This window comes from Aquila chrysaetos, chromosome 4 (genome assembly GCF_900496995.4).
Source record: "Aquila chrysaetos chrysaetos chromosome 4, bAquChr1.4, whole genome shotgun sequence".
Taxonomy (NCBI): Eukaryota; Metazoa; Chordata; class Aves; order Accipitriformes; family Accipitridae; genus Aquila; species Aquila chrysaetos.
The window spans coordinates 45,288,582-45,305,213 of NC_044007.1; the positions used below are offsets into that span (position 1 = coordinate 45,288,582).

Below are 16,632 nucleotides of genomic sequence, written 5' to 3' on the forward strand. Positions count from 1 at the left end.
TAAAGACAACAAAGGAGTGCCCACAAGTGTTAAGCCAACTAAGTTCACTATATATTGGGGAAAAATTCTCCCTAGTATGAAAGATGGCACTAATTTGATTAAACTACTTAATTCTGAAATTCAAATAATTTTATATGCATACTATAGTTATCAGTAAAGCACAGTGAAATACCAGGGCCAACTAATCATCAGTGTAATACAATAGGCTGCAGGGATTATGCCACAGGTCATTTCATTGCAGAGCTATGAAGATATGACATATGCTTAAAATGTTTCTGCAAGCAGCAAGAAGTTTTGGATCTAGAAAAGAATGAACACTCATAGGATGCATACCGCAGATACAAGTTTAAATTTTCTATGCACATCTTCAGCTTTACACACAGAAAAAAAATCCACTCTGGTTTACAATAAATATTTTCTAAGACATTAAGACAACACAGACCACTAATATATTCTCACATAATATGATACCTGCTAAGTCTTAATTAGTTACACAACAATCAGAAAGAAACAAAGCTCGGAGCTCATGTACCTTGCATAGCCATTTGAAAAGTACCTAGATGCAATAAGGATTGAAAATTAAGTTTCCACTACTGTCTGACTCCCTGCTGTGAGCAACTATGCTCCACACACTTCCTATTTTCTTTATTACCTTGAGATTAGAGTTACAGATCCTGTATTTGATAAAGACCCTGCAAGAGAGAAGTGCTAGAACAGCTCAAACTGCAAAGGGCATGCTGCAGACAAAATCCTACCTATAACTCCTGCTGGCAGACCAGTTGATGTACTTGCCCTTTACTCAGGGCTATGCCTAAACCCACAGATTACTGCACAATGCATAAGGATACCTATAATTACCATAGCAGGCCTTACAACAAGTTTACTCCACAAATATATAACATATGATAGTGAATGTTTCTGAAAAAAAAATAGATTATCAGAGTTCATTTACTTTGGGTTTTATATCTATTTTATATTTTAGATTTAGAACTCATCTACAGATTTTAGTTTATAAAATGTCATACGGACATTTTATCTTATTTAAATACTGCTCAATATTTACTATTAATTCTTAAGAATTATTCTTAGAATAAAGATTTAATTTAAAATTTATCTGCTTCTTAAACTCCTAAAACACTTGCATATACACAAATGCACATTCAAAACTGGTAAGATAACACTTTTTTTTTTAATTCAGAGAGAATTATCTATAAGGAGTTTGAGAAGCAGATTATGTTGGACAAACAAGGTATAAAACAATTTTAACATAATGACACTTGCTACTCTATGTCAATCTGCACCTTTTGGCTTTTCCAAAATGTCTTTTTTTCTGTAAGTGTTTAAACCTGATCATAAATAGCCAACAGATTTATGTATACTTGTAATGGTTAAGAGATTGTCTCATATAAAAGAAAAAAAAATTCCTCATGTTCTTACCAGTTTTCAATATGCCTTTGAGTGTGCAAGTCTACAATTTTAGTAATATCTTTTTCTTATGTCTTGAAATTCCAAAAGCCTATTTAAATCCCATTGAGATTTACCATACTAACGCATATTAAACCAAACAACTGCAATAAGCTTATAAAAGATTAAAAACTGATCACTGTTGCACAGCCAAAGCTTAGAAACACTATAAATACGACTATTAGCCTGTGTATATGGAAGGTGGTATGACGAAGGCTCTGAAGAGTGAAGCATGATTTGCACTACAAATTTCCAACACAAAATCAGTGCACAAAAGCACTCTGAGGAATAGTGCAGTGATCTAATCTTTCAGCCTGCACTAACATGTTCATCAGAACTTCAACTTTATTAACTCTTGTTTTCAATACCTGAATGGCATACGTTCAATGATCTGTTATATAACAGACTGCTGTATGAAATACAGAGTGTCTTTGAATTGGCAAAGTAAGTTTTAGAAAAGTAAACTTTCAAATATAACATTACTACATTATTTTATAAATACAGGTACAAATTCTATGGAGCTACACAGGATTTAAAGATAATTTCTTTGGTAGTCTTCTCATTTCTGGCATTTTTTTCTGAAATATAGGGTTTCCTACTTCTGAAAGTACTTAAGAAGAGTAAAAAAAATCAAATAAAACAATAGTACATGATACTTTTAGCAAAGCTGACTTATCAAGGGAACCAGCCTACTACAGAGCTCTCAAACACACATTACTTCTCTAGAAGGAATCTCCTTAACACACCGTTATTTTAAACCCATATTGATAATGGCTTAAGTGAAGGAGAAGAGTACCCTTATAAGTAACAGCTAGAGAATGAAAGGCAGACAAATACTTTTGTTTCAATTTTTAAATAGGATTAAAACCAACCAAACAACAAATCTCCAACATAGTGCAAATTACAGCTTTTGAAATTAAAATGACCTCACACAGCCAGAAAGGTGCAGCACTGCTGAAAGTTGATAGCTATAAGCCAGAAGAAGAAATATTGGAATATGTACAGCTAAACCCTGTATAATAAAATAATCACCTTTAATATAGGAAAGCCTATCTGAGAACAGCAATTACAACAAACTTATGAAGAAGAGATTGCACTAAGATCCTAGTTGCTTGCCATGCTAGAAGGTACAGTCATATTTGTTTAAGAATAACAATAATACAACTGATACCAGTGCATTGCTAACAGCATATGCTATCATCGCAGTAACTACAAAACACAAAAAGTAGACTAAAAAACAGAAAAGCTCACCACTTCTTCATGCCTGCATTTTCTCACATTAATTCCATTAATCTGTTATTAAAAAGATAAAGAGAAGACTTACTCTACATTTCATAAGTATAGATTTCATTTCACTTTTCTAGAAAAATATATACAAAAGAACTTGCAATTTTACTCACCTGTAGAATTGCATCTCCTATAAAGAGCAAACCCGAAAGTTCCGCTGAAAACAAAAAGCACATTTTTCACTCATTTTGTACAAAATATCCGACATTTCATGTACATGTATTCCTATCTCATTTAATGTTTTTACATAATCTCTTAAGAATTTAAACAAAAACCTAATAAAAACCCCAACATACAACGTCCAAATAAATTATTTGGATTTTTTTTTTAATCCCAAAATACTGGCCTATCAGTGTTAAAATGAAAGAGTCTACCTAGCCCAAGTACAAGACTATGAAACATCTTCCATCAGTTACTAGCACCTTTCAGGCCATTATGGTGAGGTATGGAATACTTTTCTGAATAGAAAATGACTGCAGGATTAGGTCCTATTTGCCTGTGAGAGACTGTGTCTTAACAAACTCTGACTAAAAAGCAACATGGAGACTCCAGAGCTACTTATGAATGACAAATTTAACTTGTAAGCTTTTACCAAAGATACTTTAGATCCTGCATCTTTGAAAAATTCAGTGGAGTATTTATTCTGGATAACACTTTATATGCTGAAGAGCTAGACCATCAGTATATTGTACAAAATCACCAGCCAAACTGAATTTGATTTTTAAAACAAAGCTCTACCTTATAAATCACAAGGGAATTTACAAAATCTAATTCTACAGTTGCAACTTTTAAATATTGTGTTTTGTTACAGAGCTATCTAATGCAAATATGCTTTACAAATGCACAAGAAGTATAACAAAGATTTTTAAATTGTCTGTAAAGAACTACATAACCCCTAACATGAGAACTAAGGAATGATAACAGATTATATGGGATTATTTATCTATAGTATTCCAAAACATCCCAGAAGACACTGTCTAGGAAAGACTGTAACTGGACTTGATCCAAAAACTTTACTTATTTACATGAGCTGTAAAACTGGAATCAATATTGACATAAATGATGACACTCAAGTATATGTTTGAAGGACTGGTCTTATTAGCTAGATGTAGCAAAGGATGCTTTAATCATTAGAGCATAGGCATTCTGATTTTTTTTTTATTTTTTCTTAAATAAATGCATATCTCAATATTTGTCTTCAGACACTGAGCTTGCATGTACTAACACTTCATATATGACCTAATGTGCTAGCCTAAGCACCTTATGCGCATCACTGGTTTTAAGAATTGCATCAAATGTCACATTCTTGTTTAGAGAGCCAAAGAAAGAGCTGGAGTCAATTGGGAGGAGGAGAGAACCAAGCCTGAAGAGTTCTGAGGTACAGGCTCCGGTTCAAACAGCATTCTCTGTATCAAAGAACCCTAGTACAGACACATGGCATGACATTTTCTACACCACAAGACAGTAGTCTCCTACATAAGAGATGTCCCTCAAAACTAGCTCTCTAAAAATCACAGTATTTTTATTGAAAGCAGTAATGGAGATCGTATCTCAGCTAGATATTGAGGTTAGAAATAATGCATCAGCTACTGCAACAAAAAAAATAACAACAAAAATAAAAGAAAACAGTGTGTACTTTTGTGTGCTCAATTAAACTTAGGTCTTTCTTATTTTTCCTGCAGTGCTTAATAGCATTTTAATAGCTAGTGCAGGTAATATATGCCACATTACTATGTATTACATACTTATATGTATACTGAAAAGAACAGAGTCACAAGTATAACTTCTTAAGGTTAACCTTATTGCCTTCCTTAGGGGCTCATTCCATGCCACTCTATAGCCTCCCTACATACAGCTTTCACATCTGCCTTTCAGGGTTGGCTTTCAGTTCTCAATATGCTGATTCCCCTGTACCTCTCTTTATCTGTGTGGGTGAATAATGTGATTTTTTTTATGCTGGCATATTTTAATTGTGCAGAACCAGCATCCTAGAATTATTGCATTACAGATGGAGGGAAATGCTTCCAAGTTTACGCTTCTGACCTTACACAAATGTACACAAATATACACAAACATAACAGAGATATTAAATACACCATACTAGTACTAATTCACAACCTTCATCTCTCATCATTGTGCACAACATGAGCTGTTTAACCATTATCCATCTTCCTAGCACATATCATATCATTCCAATAATTTCAAAACATTGCCAGTTAAAAACAATACAGAGATTCAGCACCAGCTCTGCTGGTATTAAAAATAAGTATGGTTAAGACCTTATGCAGTACTAGTTTTGCTTTGTATGAGTTGCTGCAAAGGCTTACAGAGCACAGCATCTAATGCTGAAATAACATATGAGTATTATCAAGGTTCTGCCATGACCCACCCTGTCTGAGTACTACCCTGCTACCCAGTATAAAAAGACATGCATTCTCTTTTTGTGTTACCATGCTTTAATGACCAACCATTTGATCTGCTCCAGCTTCCTGGCAATAACCATTTGGAAATAAAAGCCACATAATCATTAAATGTTGTTAAACTTGTTAAACATTTTAATTCTCTAAATACCTTCTTATTTCTCACTTAAAAATAATGCTTTACAAGCACTTAAAAAAAAAATATTCCAAATATAAATTCTGTACTTTTTCAGAGAACAGTTCTGAGGAAGAGAGAGATCATGACATGAGAGAGAAATGGTACATCAATAGCATTTAACACTTCCTGAAGGATCTCAAGACTTAATGCACCTTGCTTTAAAGAGCATGTCAAAACAGCGTACTAATCTGAAACCCACCTCGTTGTTCTTTGGAAATCTTAGAAATGACCACTGGAATATTATGTTCTGCTCCACCCTGAAAACAGAATACATGGTGATCTCATCAGTCACTAGAAATATCTTTTTGCTTAAAATTATATTTTACCCTTTCTCTAACTGCAGTTTTCAGAGAGACTGAGAAAATAACTCTGATTCTGCATTTCCTCTTTTTTTAAATAAGTACTTGATTGGGATTAATTCATTATTGTCTCTCATAAAGAAGTTCTTAGTCGCCATCATCAGCTCAGGAAGTGAATTGAATTTTGTTCAAAACTCTACAAGACTTGAAGAGAAAGGACATCAGTTTTTGTGAATTCTGGAGAGCTTAATGTATGAAATCATGTCCTGCCAAAGTAAAACGGCCATCACACTACAATGGCAGCAATGCTGTGACCACTTAAGTTTTCATGCTGGCAAGAAACAGGTAAACAAAACCCCAAGAAAAGCAAGTTTGGACTTTTCATCTCAAAAACAGCCTTTATTTGTTTCCGTCTCTGTCACACAAGCACAAAGAGTGAGTGAAGCAGTGGGATAAGTAACAGGGAACAGAAAAAGAAACATTAAGAAATAGAACAGTAGGTGTTCAATAAATGGGGGGAAATAAAGGAAAGCTGGATAGTAATTCAACAGTTCAACAGCAATTCAATGCTGTTGCTTCATTCAGTTTCTCCTGTTGGGACTGGAAATGTTCATGGCGCTTAAGAATAAATTATTAAAAAGAAACCTTAAATAAAAAGGAAACTCAAAGGAAGAGAAAGGCAAATATACACAGAGACACAAATATTTTTTCTTCTCTAGACAACATCAAAGTGTAAGCCTGAATATAACGTGTACAAATTCAGATCATCAGAAATGTCAGTCTGCCACACTGTTATGTTGCCTAGGAATCCTGCTTAAGAGTTTGCTCACTCTTCTCTTCAGCAGCCGGTTTTTCTTTTGTAACAATGGCTTTCTTAGGTCCAGGCATCCAGTGTCGAGGTGTGGAAAGAACTGACATGGGTATTTTGATAGTCTAAGAAACAGTACATATTCCTTCTTCATGCAATAACCAATTGTTTGAAACTGAACAGACTCCTGCGCTCAACAGCTATTTCTGTCATGGAATAAAGATTAATTTCCTGTGAAATCGTAGAATTTTAAATACGATTAATGTTCCTTCTGCTAGCGGCTATCAATGCAAATGGTCCTAAAAACACTGAGTTAATAGGGATCTCAGTAATATTACAACAATTACATGTCTACAAGAAAAGTTCTATTGGCATTGAACAAGATGAGTGTTGACAAGCACAGAATGTATTGATATTTGTAGCATGGACTGAGTATTCACTCCACAAAGACCATGAGGCTACCTTCGTTTCAGTCAGGCTTAGAGATATATTCAGACTAAATAAATTGTAGCATTATAACTTGCTGAATACCTTTCAATGGTTTTCACCAGAGGAACAGCAACAGTAAAAGTTGGCTTCACTTAAGATAATCAGTTCAAGATCACTAAATTTGTAAGACTTAACCTACACCCTCCAGGTTTTTCCTTAGTCTCATGCACATTTAATTTCTTTCAAGTTTTTCAAAGAAACAGAAAGATAACTGTGTCACTTCCTTTCCTAAGCCTCCCATGTTACAGAGTGATTGCACTATCCAGGACATTTGAAGCTCAGTGAAGGAGTTTTTTTAGGGTTTAAAGCCCAGCATAGCTAACATAGGTCCTTTTTTCTCAGTAAAATGGCATTCCTCCCTCCTTAGACTTAGTTCTCCAGCAAAGAGGGAAATTACTCTTTTACTAAGTTTACTAATGTTTTACTAAGACAGCCTGCAATGCAGACAACATGATTATTCCTCTCTCATTCACTATATCTACCTAAATCCATTCACACTGCAGATTTGAAGAAGCATCCAGTAAAGTTCCACCGAAGAAAATTATCTCCTCTCACTGCATCCCAGTCTGGCCGGTATGAAGGATTCCTTTTAAATTAGTCATAGGAGGTGTTGTCTGCTATTCTAAGAAACAAAAATTCAAAATGGGAAAGAGAAAATAGTTGACCACCTATTTATACCCAGGCATTGTTAGCAATTTGTAGGAAGCTAAAAAAGCTGTATATATTCTGCAACATCTTGTTGAATACTACTTCAGATTGACACTGCAGCCTTGCATCCTGCATCCTCCATACTTGATTCTCTGTCCTGTAGAAGAAAAAGTGTATGTGTGTCTAAATTCTGGTTTTATAGGTTCAGGAGATACTCTACTGAAGACACCTCTGGGAACAGAGGCCATTTTTCCATCGTTTTAAATTTTCCCTCCCTCTAGTGTGAACATGTAGTTATAACCTCAGACCAGAGGAGGGAACAAAAATATGTCAAGTAATGGTGTTGAAGTCTTAATGGCTCAGACCTCTACCAGACTCTAACACCGATCTTTATAATGCAAATTTTCTTTGTCATTTTTCCTTAAGCAGGCAAGGATGAGCCTGGAATAAAGGTAGCTGCCCACCTGCAGAGGTGGTCCTGCTAGAAGAGTCAGAGGAAGCTCTAATCACTGGCAGCTGTTTGAAGCTCACTGTCCTGAATGCTGGCCATTACTGGTGGGAGGTCACCCGCACCTCCTTTCAAAGTGTCGCATGATACTGTTCTAAAGACTTTTTTCTTATCCCAGTTTTTATGTATGAGGGTTTTTTTCTGAAGTTTCAGTCATATGAAAAATAGGGCAACTGAAAATAGTAACTTTTATTGACAAATGCTGGTTTTGTGTTTGGCTCCAAGTATAATAAGAAAGTCACTATTTTGTTTTTTCTAAGCAGAGAAAGTCTATAAAAAATTAGACCAATTGCTGGATTTTAGCATCCTCAGAGTTAGACAATGTAGGGGACATTTTTATTTCATACTAAAAGGCAACATTGATTCCACTAACAAAAATGGGCCTGTTTGTTTTAGCTTTAAGGTCTAGTGGCACAATATGGCTCATGTTTATGAGGATAAACTATGTTCCCAGCTGAAACAGGGTGACTTTATACATGTTGCCTATTGGAAGCAGTCCATGTAAGGCTCTGAACTGTGTTCACTAACTGTCTTAGAGAATACTAGTTGGTGTAAGCCAAAACTGTGCCAGGAATCATGCTAGCAATTAAACAATATGGACATAATGTGCCAATGTTAATTGGCACTTTTAAACTTTTCTTTTGATAGAATAGCACAGCTGGAACCAAAATGCCCCTTCCAAAATGCATTCAACACCAACTTCCACAAGTGCACAAGCCTTTAAAGATGAAAAGATAAGTTTTTAAACTAAAAGCTAGATGATTCATCTATTACATAAAGCTTTCTAGCCTTTTTATTTTTTTATTGTTTCAATTTGAAACACAGAGAAAATGTGTTAATAAAAAAAAATCACAGAATGAATGAAGAGGAAGAGAATCATATAAGTATGTACCTAAGTGTGAGCAGGACAGCTGCACATGCTTGCTTTAGAGATTTTTTGATCAAGTCAAACTTTGAAAAGTCTAACTGAATCTCAGCAGATCCGTGATGCTGTTCATCATTTAAAAAGAATGATCAAAACAGAGGCAGGAAAATAGCACTGTACAGTGTCCTGGTAGCCAGGAGTCAGACTGTAACTGCAAACCTTAATTTATTTAATGAACTATCAATTTTATTGTATAATTCCGCAAGAACACTACACTCCAATTATTGAGAAACATGATGTTCTTTCAGAAGTCATACACTTAGCAGCTTCTTGCGTCAAATCTCTGCATCTCAAACTTGTCGGAGATGTGATAAATGACTGAAATACTACAATACACTTAACAATTTCTACATCTAAATCCATGGCTATTCCTTCACGCACAGAGGTTTATTACTGAGGGTTCTAAAGGGGCTTCAGAAATTAGAAAATAATTCCTTCTGAAGAGTGGAAAAGATCCGTTCTGCTTCAAATTCAATCACACTTTTACCATTAACTTCAGTAAAATGAAGTACAGCAAAACACAAAACAGGGGTTTTTTTTTTGTTCTTTCAAACCTTTAAAGAGTGGATTAGAAGCAATTTTTTAAAGGGCTTAAGTTCAGATCTTGTGTAAAAATGAATCTCACAAGCAGGTTTTTTTAAGCAATTAGTTGAATCTCTGATTATTACAAATATATTTGGAGCACCCACATTATAACACAAAAGAAGAGAGTTCCCCTTGTAAAGAAGCCACCAAAAGATAACCACAGTTTCATTTTGGAATTATAAACATTTTGACCTTCTCCTCTTCAGGGGAAAAAAAAAAATTCCAAGGGTCCAGAATACTTAAGGTGGGATAAGACACTTCCAGAATTTACTCAAGAGAAAGTTAAAAGGTGACTTGATCATGTGAGATTTCTGATAGCAAATGGGTGCTTAAATTAGCAGAAAAAAGGCATGATAATGCCCTATAGCTGAGTGCCAAAACTAGACAAATCCATATCAAAGCACAAGCAAATATTTTAAAGTGAGGGTCATTAATCACTGTACTGCTATAACTCACACCTCAGATAAACTGCATTCTCTGATACACACCACTGTCAGAAAGTAAGTCCTCAGATAAGCCCCTTCTTTAAATAATCTGAGCATAGCAAGACAACAGGAACCACTGTAGTACATGGGGTTGTGTGAGATAGTTACTGAAACAAGGAGGAAAGGTCTCAGTCTTCCTCACTCCTCCAGGGTGACTTGCAGAACTCTACTTTAAGGCACTATTACAAAATAATTACTTTTCTATTTAAAATTAATAATAAATATAAGTCCTTTATTAAAGTTCAGGAATATTCCAAAACAAAACAAAGTAACAAACTGTTGTTCATCTGCAAAAGGAAGCATACCAGGATTGAACACTGCCTTTTAAAACAGAAAACTAGCACTTTTCACAATATTTGGAACTGACATTGACACTTCATGGCATACCTAGAAAGTCCATTTCAGTGAGTATTCATAAAGTTTCCCTACCAAACTACAAAAACCATTACTTTAAGTTCCAGTTCTAAGTTGTTTCTTACTAGTAGCTTAAAATGATAATAGCAGATTATATCAATTATTTGTTTTGTGTTAGTTATTCAATTGCTTGTCAATCTTTCTTTTTGAGAATGTAGGATTGCTAATAAAGGGATCTAGCCCAAGAGGTCCCACATTCATTGATTTTTAACAATAAATCATTTAAAAAAAAAAAAAAATCATACTGTTTGATACACATCGACAGAATATCCCAGACCATAGAATTCTACTCACCATTTTCGTTACCTAATCTACACCATCCAATAAGTTTGAGTTTCCATTGCTGAAAGAGATCTATTTTCTATTTAATGACATTTGTTGAAGGGACTCCATCACCTGATTGTTAGTTATTCCAAAAATTAAAAGAAATTGTCTATTCACATCCAAATTTATGTAGCTCCACCTTTCCACTACTTAGATTAATTTTGACCAAAATATCTATTCAATAAATTAAGCCTAGAAAATACATTTAAATAAAATAATTTAATTTAAAGCCTTTATTTGTAAATTCTATTGCAGTTGCTCCTAATACACTTGATACAGTTTTTTATTGATATTTTTTTCTATTGAAATTGGTTCTTAATAAAAAAAAAAAAAAAATTCAATTCTAGGCAGAATTCACAATCTAAATCTGTTTTGGTACTTTTAAATACTCTTGCAACTTCCAAGAATTTTCTCCAGAACAATGGATATCTTGCTCTAAAAATTTAAGAGTATCTTGCTCCACTAATTTAAGAAAGACCATTGCACATTCACTATTTAATTTATATTTCTCAATGATATTTAATTTTATACAATGTACCTGATACTTAAAAAATGTGATCTTGAGCTTGTCAACAATTTTAATTCTAAAAGACAACCCATTGTAAGGTATAACTAAAAAATCAATTGTAGTGACTCTTGATGAGATATGCTCTCCAAACCTCAAAAGTCCTTACTATAACCAGTTCTTTCCTAGCACCAGCTAAATAAACCCTCATTTACCCATATACTTGATTTTACACTGACATGCATTACTTCCATTGTTATTCAGTGAACTGTAACCTATAAAGATATTGGACAAAAATAACTTGTGTGCTGTTGACTAAACTCATGGGAAACTTTGGCCACAAGACAGCAATTAGTTTGCCTTGAATAGAGGTCTTTAGTGGGTCAACGAGATAACAGCAAGTGTACCAAGACTTATTTTAAGAACTAGTATTTCTATTCAGCAAAATTCTTATCAATGACAACACAAATGCACATTAATCCCTCTTCTGAGTCACTTCTTATAAGGTCAGTACTAGCAGATGTTCACAGAGAAGTCTATACGTTCACTTTATATGCATAATTTAAGCCTCTCTGCATTCATGTGAAGTACACTTCACTTTTTTCATTGCTATCTCGAGACTGAGGACTGCTGTGTTTGGAAGATAAAATTAATGTTGCGTTGTCTACACTGAGATTCAAAGCTAAGGTAAGGTTTTCAAAATCATAGATTACAATGCCAAAACAATTAACCCTTCCTCCCTTTCCTCATCCCTCCCTCCCTCCCTCAAAAAGCATCACCTACACTTACATATGTTCTTAAATCTTACTGAAGAAAGCAAAAATATGGTAGCATGATAAATCACTGCCTTTGCTTGATCTACAGTAAAATAAACAATATGAGAAGGCAATAACACTTTCTGTCCTACTAATGAATTGCAGTGAATTAATGTGATATTCGTTGTAGGAGAACTGATGATGAATTTATTGGCTGTTCCATGTGCCTGCCACTGTAATTTAGCGTTCATTAATAACCACTTAAATTAGAATGCTATTGAACAAAGTACAGTCTGTGCAGTTGGAAACACTTTTCAACTCTCATATCAAATCTTATTACAGAGTTGCTCAGCTTGAATCTTAAGGGAATGATGTTTCCATTGCATTCCATTCCATAGGGCAGTGTAGTTGCTGGTTGCCTACAGTGACAGTATCTAACATCCTAGAATATGTTTGTTCTCATTTCTAGTCCTCTAGAATACAGTTTGTCCTCATTAAAAGTAACATTAACTATATACAAAGACACTTTTTGTGTAACGTGGAATAATAGACCAAAAAAATCATCCTACCTTTATACTTAATCCAAATCCTCCTACAGTCTGTCTTCTAATTGTTACTGTTCTTTCCTGGGAAAAACAAACAAACAAACAAACAAAAAACCCAAACCCATAAGTTTTGTTACATTTAATGTTTTCTGCCATAACATCTATATTCACACTTCAATAAGGTGTTTCTGTGCTTCCATCCTACATTGATTTTTCTTGTTTTAATAAACTTGTGAGTTTCTGAATGCAAAAATCCCATGAAACCTATGCTGCAGAAGAAAAAGACAAAGTCTGGAAGAAAAGCAGAGGTCCTGTCTCAAACAAAAATTCAGTTGTTCAATTCATTCTGTACTAGCAAGTTCTGCAATGCATTAAGAACAGAACTGTAGAGTTTAACAGTTAGTGCACAACACATGCATTTCAGACATCTTAACCTCTACCAGTCCTAAACTGGTCCCATATGCAGATTGAGCACTACATGCTGAAGTACATAAACTGCACTCTTGTAGCACATTTTCCAACTTAGTTTCATCCAAAAGGAATACAGCTTGTGTACTCCAAGACCACTCAGTGATGTGAACCAAAGCATGATAAGTGCACATGAAATTAATTTCAAAACACAGTCCTGATTCAAATTAAAAAACTAATACAAACACAGCCACTGTTGACCTCAGAGCTATGGTTTAAAAACAGTAACCAGTGATTTAAAGGCTGTTGTTACAGACAGAATTATTTAAAGCAGCCCATTTTTTTTCCTTTTATTGCTCATCCTAAAATTTGTTCTGTAAAAACTGTAGGCTAGTATCTGTGTTAGATATGCACATTTCCAAAAAAAGACTTTTTTTTTTTAGTCTGTCTTGTTGACTTTATTCCCAAAGATCATTTAGAATTAGTCAATTTGGTTAGCAGTAGAAAATCTTAGCAGCAGGTATACCTACCGTATGTTCAGATACAAATATATGGAATATATAGATTTTTTAATGCTCTCTACATGTGGTCTGGATTTTATACTCATTTCATTATATATATTGCATAGCATAAGTCTGCATATATTTTTTATCTATATATGTTCATATTTTTCAGCACAATCAGCATAGATTGCCAGTGTCAGTCAGATTTGAATAAGTCTCTCATCAGAAACATACCAGTGACAGAGAGGATGAAATATCTACAGAGCTATTTTTCCCTCCTTACTTCACACACAGAAAAGAAAAGAAAGGATGTAGGGCTACCACCTAAGAGTTTCGGAAAACTGATATTGCTGAATTTGGGGGGAAATCCAGTTGCGTTCTTTTTTTTTTTCACATTTGTGACAAATATGAATTGTGGAACTGCAGAAAGAGCAAGCATAAACTAGTCCAATGCTTTGGATGGCAAGACAAAATGGATTGCCTACAATGAGACTTCCCATTTAATTATTTAGGCTAACGCTTGTAAATCTAAGAAGGAGGTATATAATTTTGCTGTTAAATGGCCAAATATTTCAATTAATTTTTTCAACATTTGAAATGCATGAAAAAAATACTCTTACATTTGTAACCCACAAATGAATGCATAGCATGGCAATAGAGGAATATATGGCTATCCTGTTTCATCCATGTGCTTCTGTGCTGTTCAGAGGGACAAGAAGAGCCTTCCCAGCTCTCAGCTCGCACCCTGTAGGAAGGAACTTTCATAATGAAGTTCCAAGAAACTGGGTTCAGTCCACAAAGTTATTTCACTTCAGGCAACAAACTGTACTTAGAAAACCTTTTTTCTGCCAGGAGGTTTCAGCAGCAGGTAACGCTGCAGACAATATATTCAGGATAAACCAGTATAGGCCACAGGCTGATGTGTCGTCTAAGCTGAGTTTACACAAATGAACATGCTGTGGCTCCACTGGTAGCTGTATTTTTCCTGTTAACTCCACATCATTTCCAGCTCCAGCTTGTGTTGAACACCTAGTTAAGAACAGAAGCTTGACTTGTACACACTAGTCAATACATTCTAGTATTTTTGTTATACATGCTCAAATCAAATAGAAAATACTTGTGTTACCTAAGAAGATGTTGAAAAATAGCAACCTTTTAATAAACTGGCTTGATAGTATTACATTAACCATGAATGCAATACAGAATATCAAACTTTACAATTAAAATTAAAATGAAGTAGTATGCTCAGTGAAAAACATACATCTTCATTAAGATTTGTGGTTTATGATATGTCAGGGGTCACTGAAAAGTTTAAATAGTGGCATCTGAATATATTCAAAGATGGACCTATGCTTTTAAAAAGCCTAATAGAAAGCTGTCCTGCAGAATATTTCTATCCTTGTTGCTGTCTTTCTTAGCACAACACACACACAAGTACCCATATAAAAGAGTCAATAAAATACTCTTTCTGGTTTTCACTCAAGCTAAGGCAGAGTCAAGGCAGCCCTGAAAACACGTGATTTGGGGTCTTTGGTGAGTTCACCTGTGCTGCCTGACAGGAAGCTAGAAACATTTTACACTGATGTCCAGCACACTTCAGAAATACTTTGCTAGCATAGCAGGTTACTAAATAGGCAAAACTGTGTAAAAGTAAGCAAAATAAACAGAAAAATGTCAAGAAACTGTAATTTTCCAGCACAACATAACTTATCAGAGTTTTGGGTTTGTGTAGTGGGGTTTTGGTAGTGGGGAAGGGGCTGCAGGAGTGGTTCCTGTAAGAAGCTGCTAGAAGCTTCCCCGGCTCCAAGTCGGACCTGCCTCTGGCCCAGGCTGAGCCCATCAGTGACAGTGGTAGTGCCTCTGGGAGAACAGATTTAAGAAGGGGAACCTGCAGCGGAGGAGGGGACCGGAATGTGAGAGGAACCCCTCTGCAGACACCGCGGTCAGTGCGGAAGGGGGGGAGGAGGAGGGGAGGAGGAGGGGATGCCCCCGCAGCCCGTGGTGAGACGGCAGGCTGTCCCCCCCCAGCCCATGGAGGGGAGCGGGGGAGCGGGTGCCCACCTGCAGCCTGGGGAGGACCCCACGCTGGAGCAGGTGGCTGCCCCCGAAGATGGCCGTGGCTCCATGAGAAAGCCTGCATTGGAGCAGTTTGTGACTAAAGGAATGCAGCCCATGGAAGGGACCCATGGCGGAGAAGTTTGTGGAGAACTGTCTCCCGTGGGAGGGACCCCACGCTGGAGCAGGGGACGAGTGAGGAGTCCTCCCCCTGAGGAGGAGGGAGCAGCAAAGACAAGGTGTGATGAACTGACCCCAACCCCATTCCCCATCCCCCTGTGCCACTGAGGAGAGGAGGTAGAGAAAACCGGGAGTGGAGTTGAGCCGGGAAGTGGGGGGTGGGGTGGGGAAGGTGTTTTAAGATTTGGTTTTACTTCTCATTATCCTTGTTTTGATTTCATTTGTAGTAAATTAAATTGATTTTGTTTTTTCCCCAAGTTGAGTCTGTCTTTTGCCCATGACCATAATTGGTGAATGATCCCTCCCTGTCCTTGTCTCGACCCACGAGCATTTCCTTATTTTTCTCCTCCTCATCCCACTGGGGCCAGTAGGGGAGAAGTGAGTGAGTGGCTTTGTGGTGCTTTTTTGCCAGCTGGGCTTAAACCACGACATTCTGGTATTTTTTTCTAAGTTCTTTTCTATCTCAATTGAGAGTAGATATTAAATATTTCAGGTCTGGATTGTTAGTGAACTGAAGTGAACTTTAAAAACATACTGCAAACTAGATCCACTCTAGTGATGTGTTATGTGTAGTGAAGGCATTGCATTGTATTTAACCTAGGCTAATTCAACACACTTCTCAGTCTTACAATAAAGAAATACTACTTTGGTGTATCTTAAGTGTAAAGATTTACATACTCTTCACAGCATGATAGCTAACAATTACAAACATGTAAACAATCAATGATCTTCAAAAATACAAATCAGAATTACATATGAGTTATATGTTTCATTAGTAAACCATTAATAATCCCCTAGTCTGCAACTGCAAACCTCACATAAACAATATAGTGAAACAGCTTTTCCA

General features: G+C 35.8%; 1 protein-coding gene across 11 annotated transcripts in view; it reads right to left on the reverse strand.

Moving 5' to 3' along the window:
• The window catches only part of SNTG1 (syntrophin gamma 1), a 372,119-nt gene that overhangs the window by 133,239 nt on the left and 222,248 nt on the right, over positions 1-16,632 (reverse strand). For 6 of the 11 annotated variants that reach the window (XM_030012053.1, XM_030012059.1, XM_030012056.1 and 3 more), the window contains 3 exons: positions 12,664-12,720; positions 5,549-5,606; positions 2,861-2,908 (listed from right to left, as the gene is read on the reverse strand). In XM_030012053.1, coding sequence (XP_029867913.1) covers positions 2,861-2,908; positions 5,549-5,606; positions 12,664-12,720 — 163 coding nt within the window. Of the gene's footprint in view, positions 1-2,715; positions 2,784-2,860; positions 2,909-5,548; positions 5,607-12,663; positions 12,721-16,632 lie in introns of all 11 variants that reach the window. The other 5 variants (XM_030012057.1, XM_030012060.2, XM_030012061.2 and 2 more) reach the window with 3 other exon arrangements.